General features: G+C 33.1%; 3 protein-coding genes across 9 annotated transcripts in view; 1 reads left to right on the top strand and 2 right to left on the bottom strand.

Annotated features, from left to right (window-relative positions):
• Positions 1-65: 65 nt before the first annotated feature.
• Positions 66-8,922, top strand: LOC105433410 (RNA-binding protein 1). 5 transcript variants are annotated; one of them, XM_089083431.1, is made up of 6 exons: positions 66-274; positions 1,993-2,085; positions 3,845-3,892; positions 4,081-4,128; positions 7,885-7,971; positions 8,321-8,922. In XM_089083431.1, exons 1-6 carry the CDS (start codon positions 66-68, stop codon positions 8,322-8,324), a joined length of 489 nt encoding a protein of 162 aa, XP_088939557.1. In that variant the 3' UTR covers positions 8,325-8,922. The 5 variants fall into 5 exon arrangements, with proteins under 5 accessions (XP_088939557.1, XP_088939559.1, XP_011647025.3 ...); XM_089083433.1 differs by lacking the exon at positions 3,845-3,892; XM_011648723.3 differs by lacking the exons at positions 7,885-7,971; positions 8,321-8,922 and adding an exon at positions 5,692-6,517.
• Positions 8,571-13,420, bottom strand: LOC105433409 (protein-lysine N-methyltransferase SMYD4). Its single transcript, XM_011648720.3, has 7 exons — positions 13,107-13,420; positions 12,222-12,777; positions 11,617-11,933; positions 11,099-11,307; positions 10,712-10,836; positions 10,422-10,631; positions 8,571-9,867 (listed from the first exon to the last, which is right to left on the bottom strand). The coding sequence occupies exons 1-7, from the start codon at positions 13,414-13,416 to the stop codon at positions 9,546-9,548; spliced, it is 2,049 nt and encodes a 682-aa protein (XP_011647022.2). The 5' UTR covers positions 13,417-13,420; the 3' UTR covers positions 8,571-9,545.
• Positions 13,421-13,574: 154 nt separating this feature from the next.
• Positions 13,575-17,477, bottom strand: part of LOC105433408 (aquaporin homolog protein drip) — a 30,044-nt gene continuing 26,141 nt past the window's right edge. For 2 of the 3 annotated variants that reach the window (XM_089083426.1, XM_089083425.1), the window contains 3 exons: positions 16,795-16,938; positions 15,346-15,727; positions 13,575-15,206 (listed from right to left, as the gene is read on the bottom strand). In XM_089083426.1, coding sequence (XP_088939552.1) covers positions 15,187-15,206; positions 15,346-15,727; positions 16,795-16,938 — 546 coding nt within the window. In that variant the 3' untranslated portion in view covers positions 13,575-15,186. Of the gene's footprint in view, positions 15,728-16,794; positions 16,939-17,477 lie in introns of all 3 variants that reach the window. The other variant, XM_089083427.1, reaches the window with a different exon arrangement.

Genomic DNA, 17,477 nt, shown 5'->3' with positions numbered 1-17,477 from the left:
AGTTTCTCATTGTGTCTTAATCTTAAATTTTGTAATTTATAATATACTTATTTGTAGACTCAGAAATGTCGCGCTATCGTGAATGGGATCTATCTTGCAAGGTTTACGTGGGCAACCTGGGAAGTAGCGCTAGCAAACATGAGATTGAAAGCGCATTTAGTAAATATGGTCCATTGAGAAATGTATGGGTGGCTAGAAATCCACCTGGCTTTGCATTTGTGGAATTTGAAGATCCGCGAGATGCAGAAGATGCAGTGAGAGGATTGGACGGAACGTAAGTTTCGAACTTGATAATCTTTATATTAGTCTTCTTTATTGCTACAATTGAGCTTTGGCTTTTTAGAGAAAAACAATCCTATGTAGATTTTAGTTCTCATGAATTTGTTATAATTGTAATTTTTTTAAGGGAAGAAGTTATAAGCTTTTTTAACTTGTTTGTTGTTAACAATGTTTTAAAAAATTGAACTTTATTTAAAATTTTAGTTATTAATATTATTGTTATGAATTCATTAATTCGTTATTAAAACTTATAAACAAAATTATAAATAATTGGAAAAACTTCTACTTTTATATAGGCTTTTAGGATCTGTTCTACCTCACTCTCATATGCCTGTGGCGCATGTAGGTGATGTACAGGCATATGGGACCTACTTTTTAACGCCGATTCCGAACGGCAAATTTTTGAGAAGATTCTCTAAGCAAGAAATACTCTTGTAGTTTGCCAGACCGTCAAAAAGAGACATGGACATATGAAGATATTTGATCCTATTGGGATTCGAACCCAGGATCTCTAAAATTAGATCTATGCGCTGTCCGTTATGCCACGCTCGCTCTAATAGAAAAAATTAAATTATACAATCATTAAAAAACTCTAATTATCATTTACTTATCTCTATTTCCAAAATTAGTATGCTCTTTTGACTTTTGTTTTTTCAAAGAAAGAGAAAAGTAATTTAATATGACAAAATTATGAATTATAATCTCAGAGATAAAACTATTAAGGTTCGTTTGTCTCTCTGCAGCCATATTGAATTATGACTTGTGAAAAATACCAGAAAATAAGATATCTGTCCAATAAATCACATAGAAGTGTAAAATAAATCTTGAAATAATGGTACACTGCTTAGCTATCAGAAATTACCAGATCACTAGATCTAGGGAGCTTTTTAGCAAGCGACACAGTTGACACAGTATAACACAGTGTCGCTATACGTGCTTTCCTGTTATGACACAACACAACACATTTCGACACAGCTATGATGCAGAATCGGATTATGTTCTGCATCATGGCTGACAATTTTTAAACTTTTATGTTCGTAACACTAAATAGTGAAAAAGAATTGTCTTTTTCTATTTTGAAATTAATCATTTATTTAAGGTTTGTTTAAGGCCGATATTTAAGATTCTGTAGACCTATTCTCTAAACGATAATTCGATGTCGTTATACTATTGTTGCGTAGATATTTTATATGATAAAAAATCTGCGCAACAACAATATAATGACACCGAATTATTCTTAAAAATTACAAAATAGGCTAACTGGATTAAGAAGAAAAGATTATTTTTGTGACACTGCAAATATTTTAAAGCTCGAGAATGAAGCAATCAAAACCTTCAACAAATTTCAGCTAGCGTCAATTGATGACTATATCTAGAACTAAGACATTCCATTCAAGCACCCAGACATTGTGTTTAATTGTGTGACAGTGTCTATCTGTGTCTTCTTACTGGAAAGCTCCCCTAGTTGTTTCTGATAGCTGAGCAGTGACTATTATTTCAAGAATTATTTTACACTTTTACGTGATTTATTGGACAAATGTCTTATTTTCTGATATTTTTTACAAGTTTTAAGAATACGAAAATATCATGTTTTTAAAGGAAAAGATAAAGCTATACGACGCAAGAAACTTTTTATGTCATTTCTCACTTCTGACATCACACATGTCACGCTGCGAGAGAACCGAGCCTTAAATGTCATTCTTTATCTTTCAGACGATGTTGCGGTACTAGAGTGAGAGTAGAGATGTCCTCTGGGAGAAGTCGTCGTGGAGGTGGCGGTCGTAGGCCTGGTCCTCGATATTCCAGGTAAGGGACTTCGCGATATTTCGTAATAATCGCGAACTTTACAGCGAAAACAAGCGTTAGAGCTGCGACATGGCTAAGCGCTCCTCGCCAACGTAGGTATTCATGCAGAAGAACCTCTCTTTTACGTTCTAAGCAAGAGTGCGCTCTTCTCAGCGAAACGAGTAATACATGAGTCTTTTTTACCCCCCTCAATGAATACTTTTTCGTGCACATCATCGCGAGACTCAATATTTTCTCGTATATATTTCTATGTAGGAATAATGATATACATACATACATACATACATACATACATACATACATACATACATACATACATACATACATACATACATACATATATGCATTTAATTTACATGTGTGTATGTATGTATGTGTATGTGTACTTATATACATAATATTTTATATATATATTTTGTTTTTTCTTTCTTTTTCTTCACTGTCGTATTGTCTGGCTAATCCTCCTCCTCTTCGTCTATGATCGTGAGTAGTTTAAGATCACCAATTATTTAAATTTAGGTTGGGTCGCACAATATTTTTCATAAAGATTACTGCTACATAGATATTAAGTGCATGAATATGGTGAAATGTTAATTTCGAGGATTAGCCAGAGCACGGCTAAATCCATACTGCATGCTTATGCGGACAGGAAAATATTGGATCATAACATATTAGTTCCGATATACTAAAAACGGAAGACTATGAGGAATAATTTCTAATTTTTTAATAATTTTAAGAATCGATTAAATATGTTAGGAACATTATTATTTTTAATTATTAATTAAATTACTTAATAAAACAAGATATAAGTTGCAAAATATTAAACATTACATCAAGGATTATATCTTGAAATAAATAAAAAAGAAAAATTTTTATATTATATATAATAATGTATTGATTTTTTACTTTTAGTTACTTCATTAATTTATTAGTTTAATAAATAGTTAAATAGATTAAATTTCTTTAAACTTTAATCTCATCGTAATAGTGATAAAAGAATTATTTCCCGTAATTTTTTTCTTATATGTAGAGGAAAATCGCCGATAATTATATAATTCTTAAAAAGATATCTTTTTCTCGGAAAGCAAAGATTGTCTTTTATTAAGCTTTATTTACTAATAAAAACATAATATATTTAAATTAAAGAAAAAAAAACTCTTAATTTATATATTTGTGGTCATTTCTATATCTAAAATCAGCTAAACAGATTTCTCAAATACGAAAATAAAATTTTTATGATTTTCTTTTGCAAATTGCAAAATTTAAATAATACTAGTATTGATACTATTATCATTTTACATATTTGTAGCTTCTTGAAATTATTTATATTTTTTTCTTATCTTTTTTTGTAATGTGATTTTAAATATAAAATAATGTAGCCGATACCTAGCTGTAAAGTACTATAAAGTATAGTAACTTAACCTAATGTACCTTTTATAGTGCCATTACTTATGTCTTACAGAATAGCAAAAAGGAAAATAAACATAGTTTATTAATTTATTTCATTATTAACTTCTTCAACATGGAGTCATATTTGAAGTATATATCTACGTGGAGTATGTACTCTTAGAATTTATTTTTTGAAGATTCCTTATAGTCTACTTATCATAGCACTCAAATGTCTTGGGTATTATTTATCGTTCATATCTTTCTCTTTTTTTTTTCATTCTTTTTCCGATTGTAATGCTCTTGTTCGTACGCTTTAGCAAACAATCGGATTTATGTACGATATATCTTTTTTTTTTTAACAAATTTGTAGGTCCAGATCGCGCAGTCCCCATAGGAAATCCCTGGGTCGTTACCCGAGGTAAGACTTTCCTGCTCCTCTTAGCTCCTCGCCTTCCTTTTACAGATAAATCCGTCTCGCTTCTTTTTCTCTGTTCCATCTTGCTGTCGGACGCAATTTTCAGATGCTAAGAAAAATGAAAATCTCGCGAGGCAATCACCAGCAAAACATTTGGCAGACATACATTAGTTCTTCTTAATCCTTTGTAGATCCTGGTCGAGAAGTCCACGAAGATCATCGATTAATCATTACTCCAGGTAATTAATTCCTTCTCTTCCTTATAACCTCGACTGTTTTTTTTTTGTATCTCGCTTTGCAAAAGTTTTCAGAATCTACGGTCCTGACGAGACGAAATAGCAATCAGTAGGTATACACTAATTGCTTGTATTCGTATAGTATACATACTGCATGTATTATTTATATATCACGAAGTAGTAATCACTATTATTTACTAGAAACATTTAAGAAAGGAGAATGATGACAGAACTAATGAGATTGGCACATAAAAATTTATATCTAATTTCACAAAGTTTTTATATAGAAATCGATTTCACTACTTGTTTCGTTACCATTCTCCTTAAGCGGTCGAGACTCGTATTTGAAAAGCTAAAAGATAACTTAAAAAGTAATCGATTTTGACAAATCGTGGGTACTCGAGCAGCGGTAAAAAATAAAATAATGTTTGATCGGCGATCAAGTTAAAAAAGTGGGAGAACAGGACTGTATGAACTGTGCGATGATGAATGAAGATGAGGAGGGATTACAAATAATGCATTAAACAGGATGAATTTTAGAAACGGCGTGATGCTGTCAATGCGCGCGTTAACGAGTACAGCGGGTACAACTTCGGATACAAGTTTGTATTTTGAAATTCCATATGAATTATCGTTATTGTATCGTTATGGATTTTAATTTTTCTAACTTCAGAGAATGGAGGATCTGCTCGATGTCTAAAATAGGCAGAGAAAATAAATTAAAATATATAATCTTATATGATTGAATATTTGCACTTTCAATAATAAAACGAAATAGTTAAAATTTATTTCTACAATGGCTAATGCTAATAATGGCAGCAATTTTAATTTCTTTAAATATATTGTTTTAATTGTTGAAGAAACACACATTTTAAATTAAAAATTAAATTTTGTAATTCTCAACATTTGTTAATATAAAGATAATTAGACTTTTTAATATAGAAAAAAAGGTAATATAGAAATTTTATTCTTTTGTTGAACGGTAAATATCTTAAATATTATATTATATTGAGATATCTTAAATATCTCAATTATATGATGTCGAAGATATTGAACACTGCTTTTCATCATTTTCTCATTGCACATGCATCGTGGATAAAATACACAAATGTAATTCAAACGTATAAAAGCGATCAGTCATTAGGCCTTACAAAAATTTATCGATTTATTTTGAGAAAGTTGACATAACACATATGATGCTTGATGCATCGCGATGAGAACGTGATGTATATACGTTAGTGAGATTTATACGTCCATTACATGTATAGATATTTGAATCGATCAGCACGGAGCACAGAGGTCCTCCCTACTTTTTTCTTTTTTTTTTCTCTCTCTCTCGTATCTTCTCGAGTGGGCAGTCTAGGATAAACGAGAACGCAAAACTCGATCGGTGAAAAACGGCGAGAAGCGAGCGCGTGTGCTATTTCTTCGATTCGTAGAATCTTTTTTTCCTCTCCGAAATGATTAAAGAAAGAGAAAAGAAATTGAAACATTATGAGATCCGCGATATAGTGGCCAGGAGTATGATAACGTTGATGATTATATTGCTAAAACTGACGTTTGCAGATTCTACCAGCGTCAGCTCCTAGCTCTGCTCGTCTCCCCGCCACTACTACTACTTCTACTACTACTACTGCTACTACTTCTACAGCCACCGTGAAAAAGCGTATGCGTACGCAAAAAAAGCGAATCGCCAATCTCGCAATCGTCAATTGAACAAAACTGAACAAAAAAAAATATGCCTGCCTGCCCACTAACTTCCCAACCAACCAAGTCACCATCAGTCACCACCAAGTCACCGAATATATAGGAAGCCGTCCGTACGTCTGTCACGTCACGTCACGTCACGTCACGTCGTTCGTCGATGTTGTGCGTTGTGGTGCGACGCGCACACAGCACACAACGGCGCAACAACCAAAAACAACAGTTTTCGTGCGCCGTCACCGCTGCCGGAGTACCGCCAGTGCCCGAGACTGCTACCTTCGGAAAAAAAGAAAAAAAATACCAAAAATTGCTTTTTTTCGTTGCTGCCCCCCCCTTCGAGTTCGCCGTCGTTGCACCGCAAAATATCGTCTTGAACCGTCACAAAAAAATCCGTTTGCCGCTCCGTTGCGGAATTCTCCCCTTTGATCACCACTACTATTATTACTACTACTACTCTTCCACCAACCACCACCACCACTACCACCAATCGACCGATCACCAAGTGTTGTTGTGATCCACTTTCTTCGACTCTTCATCTCAGCTTTAGCTCGGGGGACACATCGAATCAATCGCCAAAAACAAAATTCGCCACCGTGAGAAAAAATGTCACCCACAACCGGCCACCGCCGCCATCACCAGTTCGTCAACGAACTAAAATCGCGATGCAAACAAAAAAAAAAGAATTAAACCGTCTGTACAGTAATTCTGTCCACCGGCGCGTCTCTCCATTCGACTACGATCGACTGTCTTCCCGACTATTCGTCGTTTCGAGACCGACGTTTCTATTCTGCCACTGCCACTACTAGTATTACCGCTACTGCTACTTCTACCACTACTGCTACTGCCACTACTCGTCGACCATCACTTAGGGACGTGTGTTAGCCGCAACAACAACTGAACGCGCGAGAGTTGCCGCCGAGAGATCTTCTCGACCTTCGACTCCTCGAGCGAACGCAAAAAAAGCGAAATGATCACCACCTACTACACACCATCCCACCACCACCCACCAACCAACTACCACCACCAACCACCACTACATGTTCACAGTTATCTGGTATTTCACCGATTTTCAAAGATTTTTTATCTCTATCTTTTTCTATTTTTGTTTATATTCTTTTCTTGTTTTTATTACTTTTTATTTTGTAATTGTCTCGACCAGGAATTCTATTTGATTCGGTAAAAAGTTAATACATTTTATTGAAGAGTAATGAATCTTGAAAAAATTGATTAAATAAATGAGATGTTTTTAATAAAATTCTTAAGAATCAAAAAATTCCCGGCCGATACACATAAATAAAATCGGTATATATGTCGAAATGTAACATTTACTGATAAAAGATCTAATGATTTCACTACTAAAGTTAATCCTCTACTTTCTTTGATTGGTTTCGCATTCGATTGGTGAGACGTCATTTTATATTAATTCATTATTAATCGTGTCTAACTATAGTTTTGATATATTTCCCTCTAGGTAAAATAGGAATTAGATAATCCTAATTCTCTTACAGTTGCCTTGCGATAATTTTTCGTATCTGTGTTCTATGCCGCTTCACTCCACTCCATCTCGAATTTAATGTTATAATTTTATGAATTCTAAATGCTCCGTTTTTTAATAAACAATATATTATCATTGCGAAATAATTTACTTAGATACACCAAGTATAGGTAATAAATTAGCAAATTATTTTAGCAACTTAATTTTAGAATAAAAATAATGAGTGACTTAAGAGAGGATAATAATAATTTGAATTGCGATTAATAAATTATTCAAAAATAATAGCTAAATTAATATGATTAATACTTTAGCAATTAATTACAATTTAAAAGTTCGTTTATCGTAATATTTTTTACGAATAAATATCTCTAATTGATACTTTATGACAAATAATATCGATATTTTAAAATAATATTTAAAAAATATAGTAATGTATTATTTATTTGCGGCAATTATGATGAATATTTGCAAAGTTCGCGGCGGAGCGGAGAAAGGCGTTCTAATAATCTCCTTTGTTATCTAAAAATGAAAATGATGTCAAACGGCCTTTAATTTTTTAGGTCGAGATCTCGCAGCCCTCGCAGGAGGTCTTTGTCACGAAGTCGCAGCCGAGATCGCCGTTCACGTTCGGATTCCCGTGATAGACGGTATTAATATTAACCCTGCTAATTAAAAAGAAAAAGCAAAATTTTCCTTAATTATGAAAATAATGGTAATAAAAGAAAACGAAAACGAGAAAACCAATATAAAAAAGAAAAAAAAACAACAATAAAAAGAAACTACATGCCTTCGAGGGGATGATGACTTTTGTAAAAATTGGCATAAATAAAAAGAAAAAAAACCCTACAATTATGTACAGAATGGGAATTCCGCGTTACATTGATCAAATTCGTCGCAAAGGGGATAGACATCCTCTCTTGGGATAGAACAAAAAAAAAAGTGAAAAATATAAGTACGCTCTTTTGTCTAAGCCTTGTATTCTTTATCTAATTACAGTTAGATGCTAAAAGTTCAAGAGAAAGAGAGGTAGATAGAAAGAACGGACCGACTTTATGTGCCGAGCGGAAGACAGAAAAATGAGAGAGATAAAGCGAGAAACAATTTTGTATGTACATAATAAAAATTGATTGCTACTCATACATACATATATACATACATACATACATACTATCGTGCTATCGTTTGAGGTTATAAACGACCATGATAAAAATGCGACAGAAAGCAAAATAAAAGACGTTTCGACAGGTTTTGTGGATGACTGTGAATTTAGTCAATAAGTTTCTCAACATATATGTATATCTATTCCACAAATATAACTTATTCTGATGCACGTATAGCTAACACGATCATCAAGTTGTGTGCATTATATTAATTAATAATCCAAATATATTATCCAAATATGTGACGTCAGAATCATTTATTAAAATAAATGCGATAAAAAATAATCACTTATTATTTTTTTTAAGTTGTGATTATTATCAAGAATATTAACTATTTTGTCAGAAAGATAAAAATCGAAAATTTTGTTTGGACATATTGATTATTTTATATTTGTACTTTAACTTTAAGACATAACAAAATAAACTTGTGAATGATAATGTGAATGTATAAAATTTTTTATTAGTTCGTTTTTTTTTTGTGCATTACTCACACGACATTGCGCAACTGTCATTTTCCTTCACATCGACAAAGGATATAATATATAAATAGCAAATGAACCCTGTGGATATTAAACATGTATCTTTATCTATATTGGAGTTTTTCCCTTCTTTCTACTAAAAAACTTATAAATCTATATAATAATTCTAAGCTAAAGCTTTAAGAAAGAAACGAACTATTTCAAATTTTTTATTTTTTTTTATAACTTCAAAAGAGAAACCGTATTTTATTTTCGATATATAATGATAATAATATAACATTTTATTATATAATGAGATAAATTTAGAATTTGTTTAATTTATAAAGTATTTACGTTGATATTAGTTTTTGATATGTTGATATTAATTTTTTGATTCTTCAAAAAAAGATTTACGTGATTCAAAATTAAAATTTCAAAGTTTATACTTGACTGAAAAAAAGGTTTGTGTTTGTTTATAAAAAAATTTGTAATATCAATATTTCAAAGTTAAAATTTCAAGTTTTATACTTGGCTGAAAAAAAGGTTTGTGTTTGTTTATAAAAAAAATTTGTAATATCAATATTTCAAAGTTCTACCATGAAATTAGATATAAGCCATGTTGCCTAAAGCAAGAGCACACAATCTGACTCCCTGCTGGCAAATGTGATAATCTCTGATAGGTAATGCCAGAGTCTCATCCAATAATTTTAAGATCTCCAGATATGCTTTCAATGCTTGCTCGTTTCGGCCTTCCTCGAGATTCGTCGCTGCAACCTTAAAAATGGCATCTGTATCCTGTAGGGTCTTCAAGCCTTTCAGAATATTCGTACTTTTTCCGCACTTCGCGCACCCGATCATAAATTCGTTTGTATCGCTTCTAACTAGCAATACGTTGCCGCAGGATAATCCAGTCTCACATTTAAATCTGGAAAAACAAAGCAATATGATGATAAAATTAATGGTCTGTTTTTTATAAGGTGTGATTTGATTTATTTGGTATATAAGTTTTTTTTTTTTTTTTTTATTTAAAGCTCGGTTTCCTCACCGTAGCTATATTGGTTTACGATGTCATGAGCAATTTTGTTAAAAAATAATTTTTATTTTAACGTAACAGTTGCAATAATTTTCATTACGTGTTTCTTGTTTTTTATATTAAATTTAAATTGCCGTGACATTGCTAACAAAGACCTTAATAATTACTACAAATCAAGATCTCGATCATAAATTTCTATTAACAAATAAATAAATTAAATATAGTATTGAATTTGTTATGATCGGCGTTCTTAGATAGTAACATGAAAAATGACTGAAACTCGAGAAAAACAATATTTGTATAACTAATATTTGTATATTTATAATGTCAATTTAATATTTAAAAATAAAAAGATATATGTTAACTGAACAATATTACATATATTTCAGTGTAATATCAATATCTGAGGAATTTGATAATAATAAGTACTGTAATAAATTAAATACCTAAGTACTGTAGGATCCAATTCGTCCAAAAGTGGCCAATGTCCGGAGCACGCCTCACAATTGCAATCAAACCAATATTGTACCCTCAATTTTCTTTTTCGCTCATTTTCGAGCATAATTGTGAAGATGGGACCATAATTCTCAGAAATCTCTTCGCCCACTCTAATGGTGCGAATGGCACGAACGACCATGGTAGTGCCAATAAAGTATCTAGGTGATTTAAATTTGTAATACAAATCAACACATTCCATAATTTAATAACAATGAAGAAGAGAATATTTATTATTTACCGCACTACTCCAGGATTGCATGAATGATTCAGCATCGCTACTGTGGGATAAACACCACCGCCTATGAACATACTTTTAGCCTTAGCGAGTGTCTTCTCTCCTTTTGGTCTTACCAATTCTGAAATCTGAAGAAACAAATAATAAGAATAAATATAATAATTTAATATTCAATCCTATAAAACCGCGAGTACACTCTTAATTAAAAAATAAGTGGCCAATTGATAAATGACATAATCAAATACAAATTTACAATAATATTTTACAATATTTTATTTTTTTGTTTGAAAATTGACGAGCTATTCTGTCAAATCTATTTATTATTAAAATAATTTTTTAAGCAATAATGAAGTACGATCGAACGAATTCTAATATACGTTGCGTTGTTACTTCGTGCGTGTTGAATTGTAATAGCTGCAAATTGTGTAATAATAGTCCGGCGATAAACAATTCCTCCTCCGATAATTTACTGTCTGCTGAGTCAGCGGTTTTCACGTTTTCCGGCAGATACTCGCCGGTTCTTAACAATCTGAATAACCAAGCTGCCATGTAAGCTCTGTGAAAAATATCCTCAGGCAACCTTTTATCTTCGTGAGTAACTGTTAAAATATATAAAATGTTATAATAAAAGAAAGACATCAGCAATTTTTATAAGAAAAATTATGAACGTGGATAATTGAGAAAGGAGAAAGTTAATTATCTTTAAAGAAATTTTCAGGATTCTTTTTATAATTTTGTTTAAAATTATAAAAATTCATTATGTGTTTTTTGTTAAGTTTATTTTTTAATTATAAATTTACGCAATTCAGAATGTTATTTTATCTTTTTCATTTTTATTATTATTGCTTATTTATTGTTAGAATAGTTTAGCAGACATTTTACATTTTAATACTTTTATTATTAGTTACCTAAATTATAAAAAGTCGCGTAGTTTTCCCCGCGATATGGATTTTCCGCAGAGATTCGCGACGCACTGCCGGAATCCTTGAGTCGTTGGTTCAGTTTCATAGCTTCTTCGAAAGGTATCTGTGTGATCGCCCTTAGAGCTAAGAAGCACGTTACCGAAGCTTTTGAGTGCCACAAGGCCGGCAACAACTTGCACTCTCGCGAGTGCACTTGGGCGTCCGCATCTCTGCAACGATGGCTGCAATATGCGACGCAGGTGCAAGTGCGACAAGCCGCTGGTACGAATATCCTCCCGAAGCACAAATGGCAATGCGTGAGCCTTGAAAATTGAATGTCGCGCATCTTAATCGTGATATAAAATAAATGTTTTAATTGCGACTTGGAATAGAGAAAAAGAAGACTTGGAATAAGAAACGATTCTGCAAGCAAGCGCATAGCAAGTGAAATAAAAAAGGATAAAATTATTTTATGTTCAAGTTCTAAGTTGTATTTCAATCAAAATTACCACAATCAGAGTGTAAAGTATCGATGAATGAGCAAACTTGACAATTGAATATTCAAAAAGATAATCGATACTCGGGGATTCGGGGAGATCCTTTTGATCTACCTGTTCTCTGCCAATAGAAAAGCACAATGCGGTCGTTCGATGATTACGATCTCGCCGGGTGCTATCTCTCTAGTCGCCACGGCGTGTCTACCTATGTCACCCCCGTCGTCTTTGATTTTCACTGCATTACTGCAAGCGGGATACAAAGGGTTCCTCTTCTTCTCAGGAATAAATCTACTATGATGATTCCCTTCTGAATGCGCATTAGATTTTTGTTTCACGTGAACCTGAGAAAAATTTTTTGTGGCGGCCTGATTGAGCTGTTTGCCCTTATCCATCACCGCGAGCATCACTCTGATGTCCGCCTCGAATTTTTGCTTCTTTTCCAAGGGTATCTTAGCATTATCCAAAGCCTGGAGAGCCCGCCTGAACGCCTCGATCGCTTCATCGTGTCTCTTCAGGCCCAATAAACATCTGGCCCGTCGCTCCTCAAGTTTATAGAGGAGATCTTTTGGATAACCGAGTCGCGAGGCCTCCTCGATATCCTTCAACGCGTGTTCATGACGCTCCAAATGATACAACGTAGCCGAACGATTCGCCAGAATAATGCTTAATTCTGAACATTTGAACATTTCTCAGAATCGATCAAAATAATTGCAAATAGTATAATTATTGAATGATGAAATAATACTGGGATAAATTGCGACAGAGATTTTCGCATGAGTTACGGAAAAATAAATTATAGAGAAACGGTAATTTATTTGACATATGATAATACTCTGCTTAATGATAAGCATATGATAATTTGAAATATTATTTTTTTATTGCAATTATATAATGTTATATTATGTGTGTTAATAACATACATTGACCAAAAATATTAAGTTATGTGGATATAATTATATACTAAATAAACATAAAAAAACAAACACCATACGTGTCTACCTGTTGACGGTGCTAGAAGGACTGCATTCGAATATGTTTCCAAAGCCTTCGCAAATTCGCCATGACCAAAAAATTTGTTCCCGGCGTCTTTCAGTCGGATAGCATTGTTGCTATCCTTGACCATAGATTTCTCCACTTCCAGGGATAACTGGTAAGCCTCAGAGTACCTCAAAATGAAAGCCACCCTCTCGACATTCGACTCGAGAGCGGCGAACTTCTTAAAGTCTTGTTGGCGAATCGCCTTTCGTACTGCTAACAAATTAGAACGAAAGAATCCACCGATTTCCGGTTCAGGCTCATTTCCCGACATTTTTAAATATATTCTTAATCAATTCTTATTAATAGATAACTAAGGATTGGACATAATTATAATTAATGTATATTATATATTATATATTAATATTAAACTTGAACGCTTTTATATATTTAATAATAATTAACACATTTATTTTTATTAAAGAGAAGAAATTTTATATTATCTATTTAACATTTATTTATTTATATTAAACATATGCAGAATTACATTTAGCAAAAATTAAATATAGTTAATTGAAACACACATCTTCTAGTATTAATTTACGGTTCAATCGTTTTGGTAGTAGTTATTAGTATTTATAATAATTATTAATATTAATTATAATATTAATATTAATTATTTTTATATTTCTCTTCATTAATCTCTTCACTAATTTTTCGCGTTTAATTCTCGCGAATTAATTCTTCGGTGAAATCAAGTATGAAGACGATGTAAAAATTAATTAAAAACACGAATTGAAGAACACATGCGAATGGCATATTCCTGGTCGACGACTCAAAGTTACTGGCTTCTGATCGTGTGTCTCGCTTTAGCGAGACTCATGCGCGACTATTTCGGTGTGTACTATTTTAAGATGTTTCGATCTTGGTGTGAGTGCGTGCCGCAACAAAACGGAAACATAATGTCTTCCTTAGACAATATAGACGATAATATAACTTCATCGGTATCCGGATTAAAATAATTAACTCATACTGCCTGTTCCGCTTCGTTTCTTATAGATTTTCAAAGAAAATTTTTTGAAATTTAGAAGTGCTGTTTCTATTTCGAGAGAGAGAGAGAGAGAGAGAGAGAGAGAGAGAGAGAGAGAATGAGTGCGAGAATCTGCAAAAATAAAAATGGACATGTAGATAACCCTGATGGCGAAAGAGTATATTTGTTAATGTTGCCATGTCGATGTGCTGTGAACTAATTAAATGCTAAATTATGCTACACTTTACATTAAAAATTATGTAGGTAAATAATATAATATAATTGATCTATTGCTATGTGAGCTAACTTAAGTACAATATATACAAAATTCAAATTAGCGATATACAAAATAATGGATGTAAAATTGATTTATAAAACGAAGGTGTCAATTGATAATTATTTCGAGTTACGATAATATTATAATGATATTGCACTTGATGCAACAGTTGAACAATAGCTGAAAAAATATCTAAAATATTTTCAGGTTCTATTTTCTTAAAATGAAAGAGGGAATTTTTGAGGAAGGATATCAATCTGGTTATATAATATGCATTATTGTATAATATCATATGCTCGTACATCTCTTATTCCGTAAAAATATTTAATGATAATATTATATTAAAATATTAATATATATATATATATATATAATATATTATAAAATTTTTTCGTACGTTGTATATCAAGATTATACAATAATGTCAACGTCTTTTTTATTTCTTTTTTCTGATTAAACACTGTCAGTTAAAAAGGTCTGTAGATTAAAAATATGAAATTTGACGATAGCATTTGATATTAGATATAAATAGATAGAAATTAGATATAAATGGTATTATTAATACCATTTCTCAAGAGAAAATATAATGAAGACAACACACAAAATATTAAATTTACAAGCAGAATTATTTTGATTGAAATCTAGCATTAAAATCAATCTAAAATTTCGACACCTTCTCATCCGCAGCGTTCTGAATTTCATTCAGAAAATTTCTGTAAACCGTATTTCTTCGCAAATACAATCTTGTTAAATGCAACGGACGAAGATCGTGAAACCATCTCGCGGTCGTCAGATCATCAGAGCGTGCGTCCTCGTCCTAGAATTTTATTTTTTTTTTTTTTTTTATTTACACATCCGGGAGATCCTCCCGGTCTTCTCGCGGAATATTATTATTATTAGAGCCCATCTCGCGTATTTGTAGGACGGATCTATAGGCCTTTAGAAGTCGTACGAACCCTCGTCGTCCTCTCTATGGGCCCTCAGGCCCATCCTGTAGATACCGCCGGCCAAGCAGGCGCCGATGAGCGGGCCCACCCAGTAAACCCAAATATTTTGATACTCTTCGATCACCACGGCTGGACCCAAAGTCCTGGCAGGATTCATGCTGCTGCCGGTGACAGGCACCGCCGCCATATGAGCCACCGCGATCGTCAGGCCGATCGCAAGCGGGGCCCAACCCTTCACGTCGGTCCTTTTGGGATCCGTGACGGCGTGCACCACCAGCACCAGTAGGAACGTAACGATTGCCTCCATTGCTACACCCTGCGCTGGTGTCACCCCGGCGCCCAACATAGTAGCACCCAGACCATGGACGGCCTGAGTCTTGGGTATCAACAGCTGGACAAACGACAATTAGAGAAATCGATAAACGATGGAGGATAAACGAGGAGAGAACGTAACGTATAAGAAAGTTAATCGCCTTTAAATTATTTATGATAAAATTCATATGCAAAAAGAACGGTATTTACACAGAAAAAAATGAATCAAGATTATACATTTTCATATATATAAGCAAGGATGTATAGTTTTCATATAGAAAATTTTTAGTTCTGAGTTGCAGCAATAATGATACTTCGATCAATAAATCAATCGACAAATTCAATCGAAGCGAGAGTAAAATTTTTAAGAAGATTATAATATTCTTGCTTATATATGAGAATATTTGTCTCGATTTAAGACTAATTTTTTTTTGTGTGTAAATCGGATTGCACCGGTGAAATATTAGATTGAAAAAATGTTTAATGTTGATTTATTCATCGAAATTAATCAGGACTATAACAAATACGCAAATTATTATCATGCACGCACGCACGTGCGTCACTGTTCCCGTGCGCGTGATCCAGCTGGTCGGCAGCGACCAGTTTCTGATGTAACGAGTGTATGGACGACGGAGTCGGGGAGGAGAGGCGGATCTTGACCTTGCTCAACGGCGATTTAATTGATATGGGTAAGATGGAGCACTTTCGAAGCTCCGCGCCAAATCGAAATGACGACGATCAACGATCAATTTCACGCTTCGCTCGGACAATCATTGTGATTATGCACGTGTAAGAAAACGTAAGCGCGCTTAAATAAAAATGTCGGACGCGCGACGCGCTGGCGATTTATAACTTATATAATATTCGGCAGTATTCGATGTGATTAAGTTCTAAATAATTTCAATTATTTTTAAAACAAATAAGAAAGGGATTACATTTTAAGTGACAATGGAAATAAAAATTGATATAATCCCTTTCAAGCCTTAGTTAAATGACAGAATCTCAGATAAATTTAACTTGCTGGATAACATTTTAAAGCAATATTGAAAATTGAAATTAACAAAGATAGACATTTAGATTAATTAATTTTTTCATATTTTTCAGAAATAAATTGGATGTTGCAGCGAATTTTTTAAATTTACATACCTTGAGAACGGCAGATCCCGCAATAGCGCCGCAACATTGACAGATCACGTAACTAACAGTTTTAAGAAAACTGCAATTTCCGCTGATCAACAAACCGAATGATACAGCCGGGTTTACGTGACAGCCAGAAATCGGACCTAGAGCCTAAAATTAAGAATAATATACTATAACATCTGTTAATAAATTATATTTTTTAACTATTACGTTATAAAATTTCCCTCATTACAAAATTAACATTTGATGTATACGTAATAATTATAATATTAACTGCAGTAACAATTATCAGAAACAAAGTAAGATGCAATTGTTTTGTTATATCATAATTTACGTAAATAATTTTAAAGATCACTATACCCCTTACAGTTACGATTCACACTGTCTTCTATTGTAATTTAGAAGCTATTGCGGGAGTGGTTTACGATTCGCTTCTCGATTGACAAGCTTGCGACTAATAAAACCCGGATCGTGAGAAAATTTCTAAAGTCCCTTTCATAATCGTTCCGATCCACGCCCATCAAAGAAAGAGAGAGAGAGAGAGAGAGAGAGAGAGAAAGAGAGAAATTAATTTCTCGTATTTATCCCGGATAATTTCTCAACGATCAATGTCACAGAAGCGTTTTGACAAATCCCGCAGTGTGTAACGCCTGCTTGTAAATTCCGCTTACATATCCAGCATGTAATTA

This window comes from Pogonomyrmex barbatus, unplaced genomic scaffold (genome assembly GCF_055798465.1).
Source record: "Pogonomyrmex barbatus isolate J1 unplaced genomic scaffold, ASM5579846v1 scaffold7, whole genome shotgun sequence".
NCBI classification, from domain to species: Eukaryota; Metazoa; Arthropoda; class Insecta; order Hymenoptera; family Formicidae; genus Pogonomyrmex; species Pogonomyrmex barbatus.
This window is presented reverse-complemented; position numbering and strand designations above follow the sequence as displayed.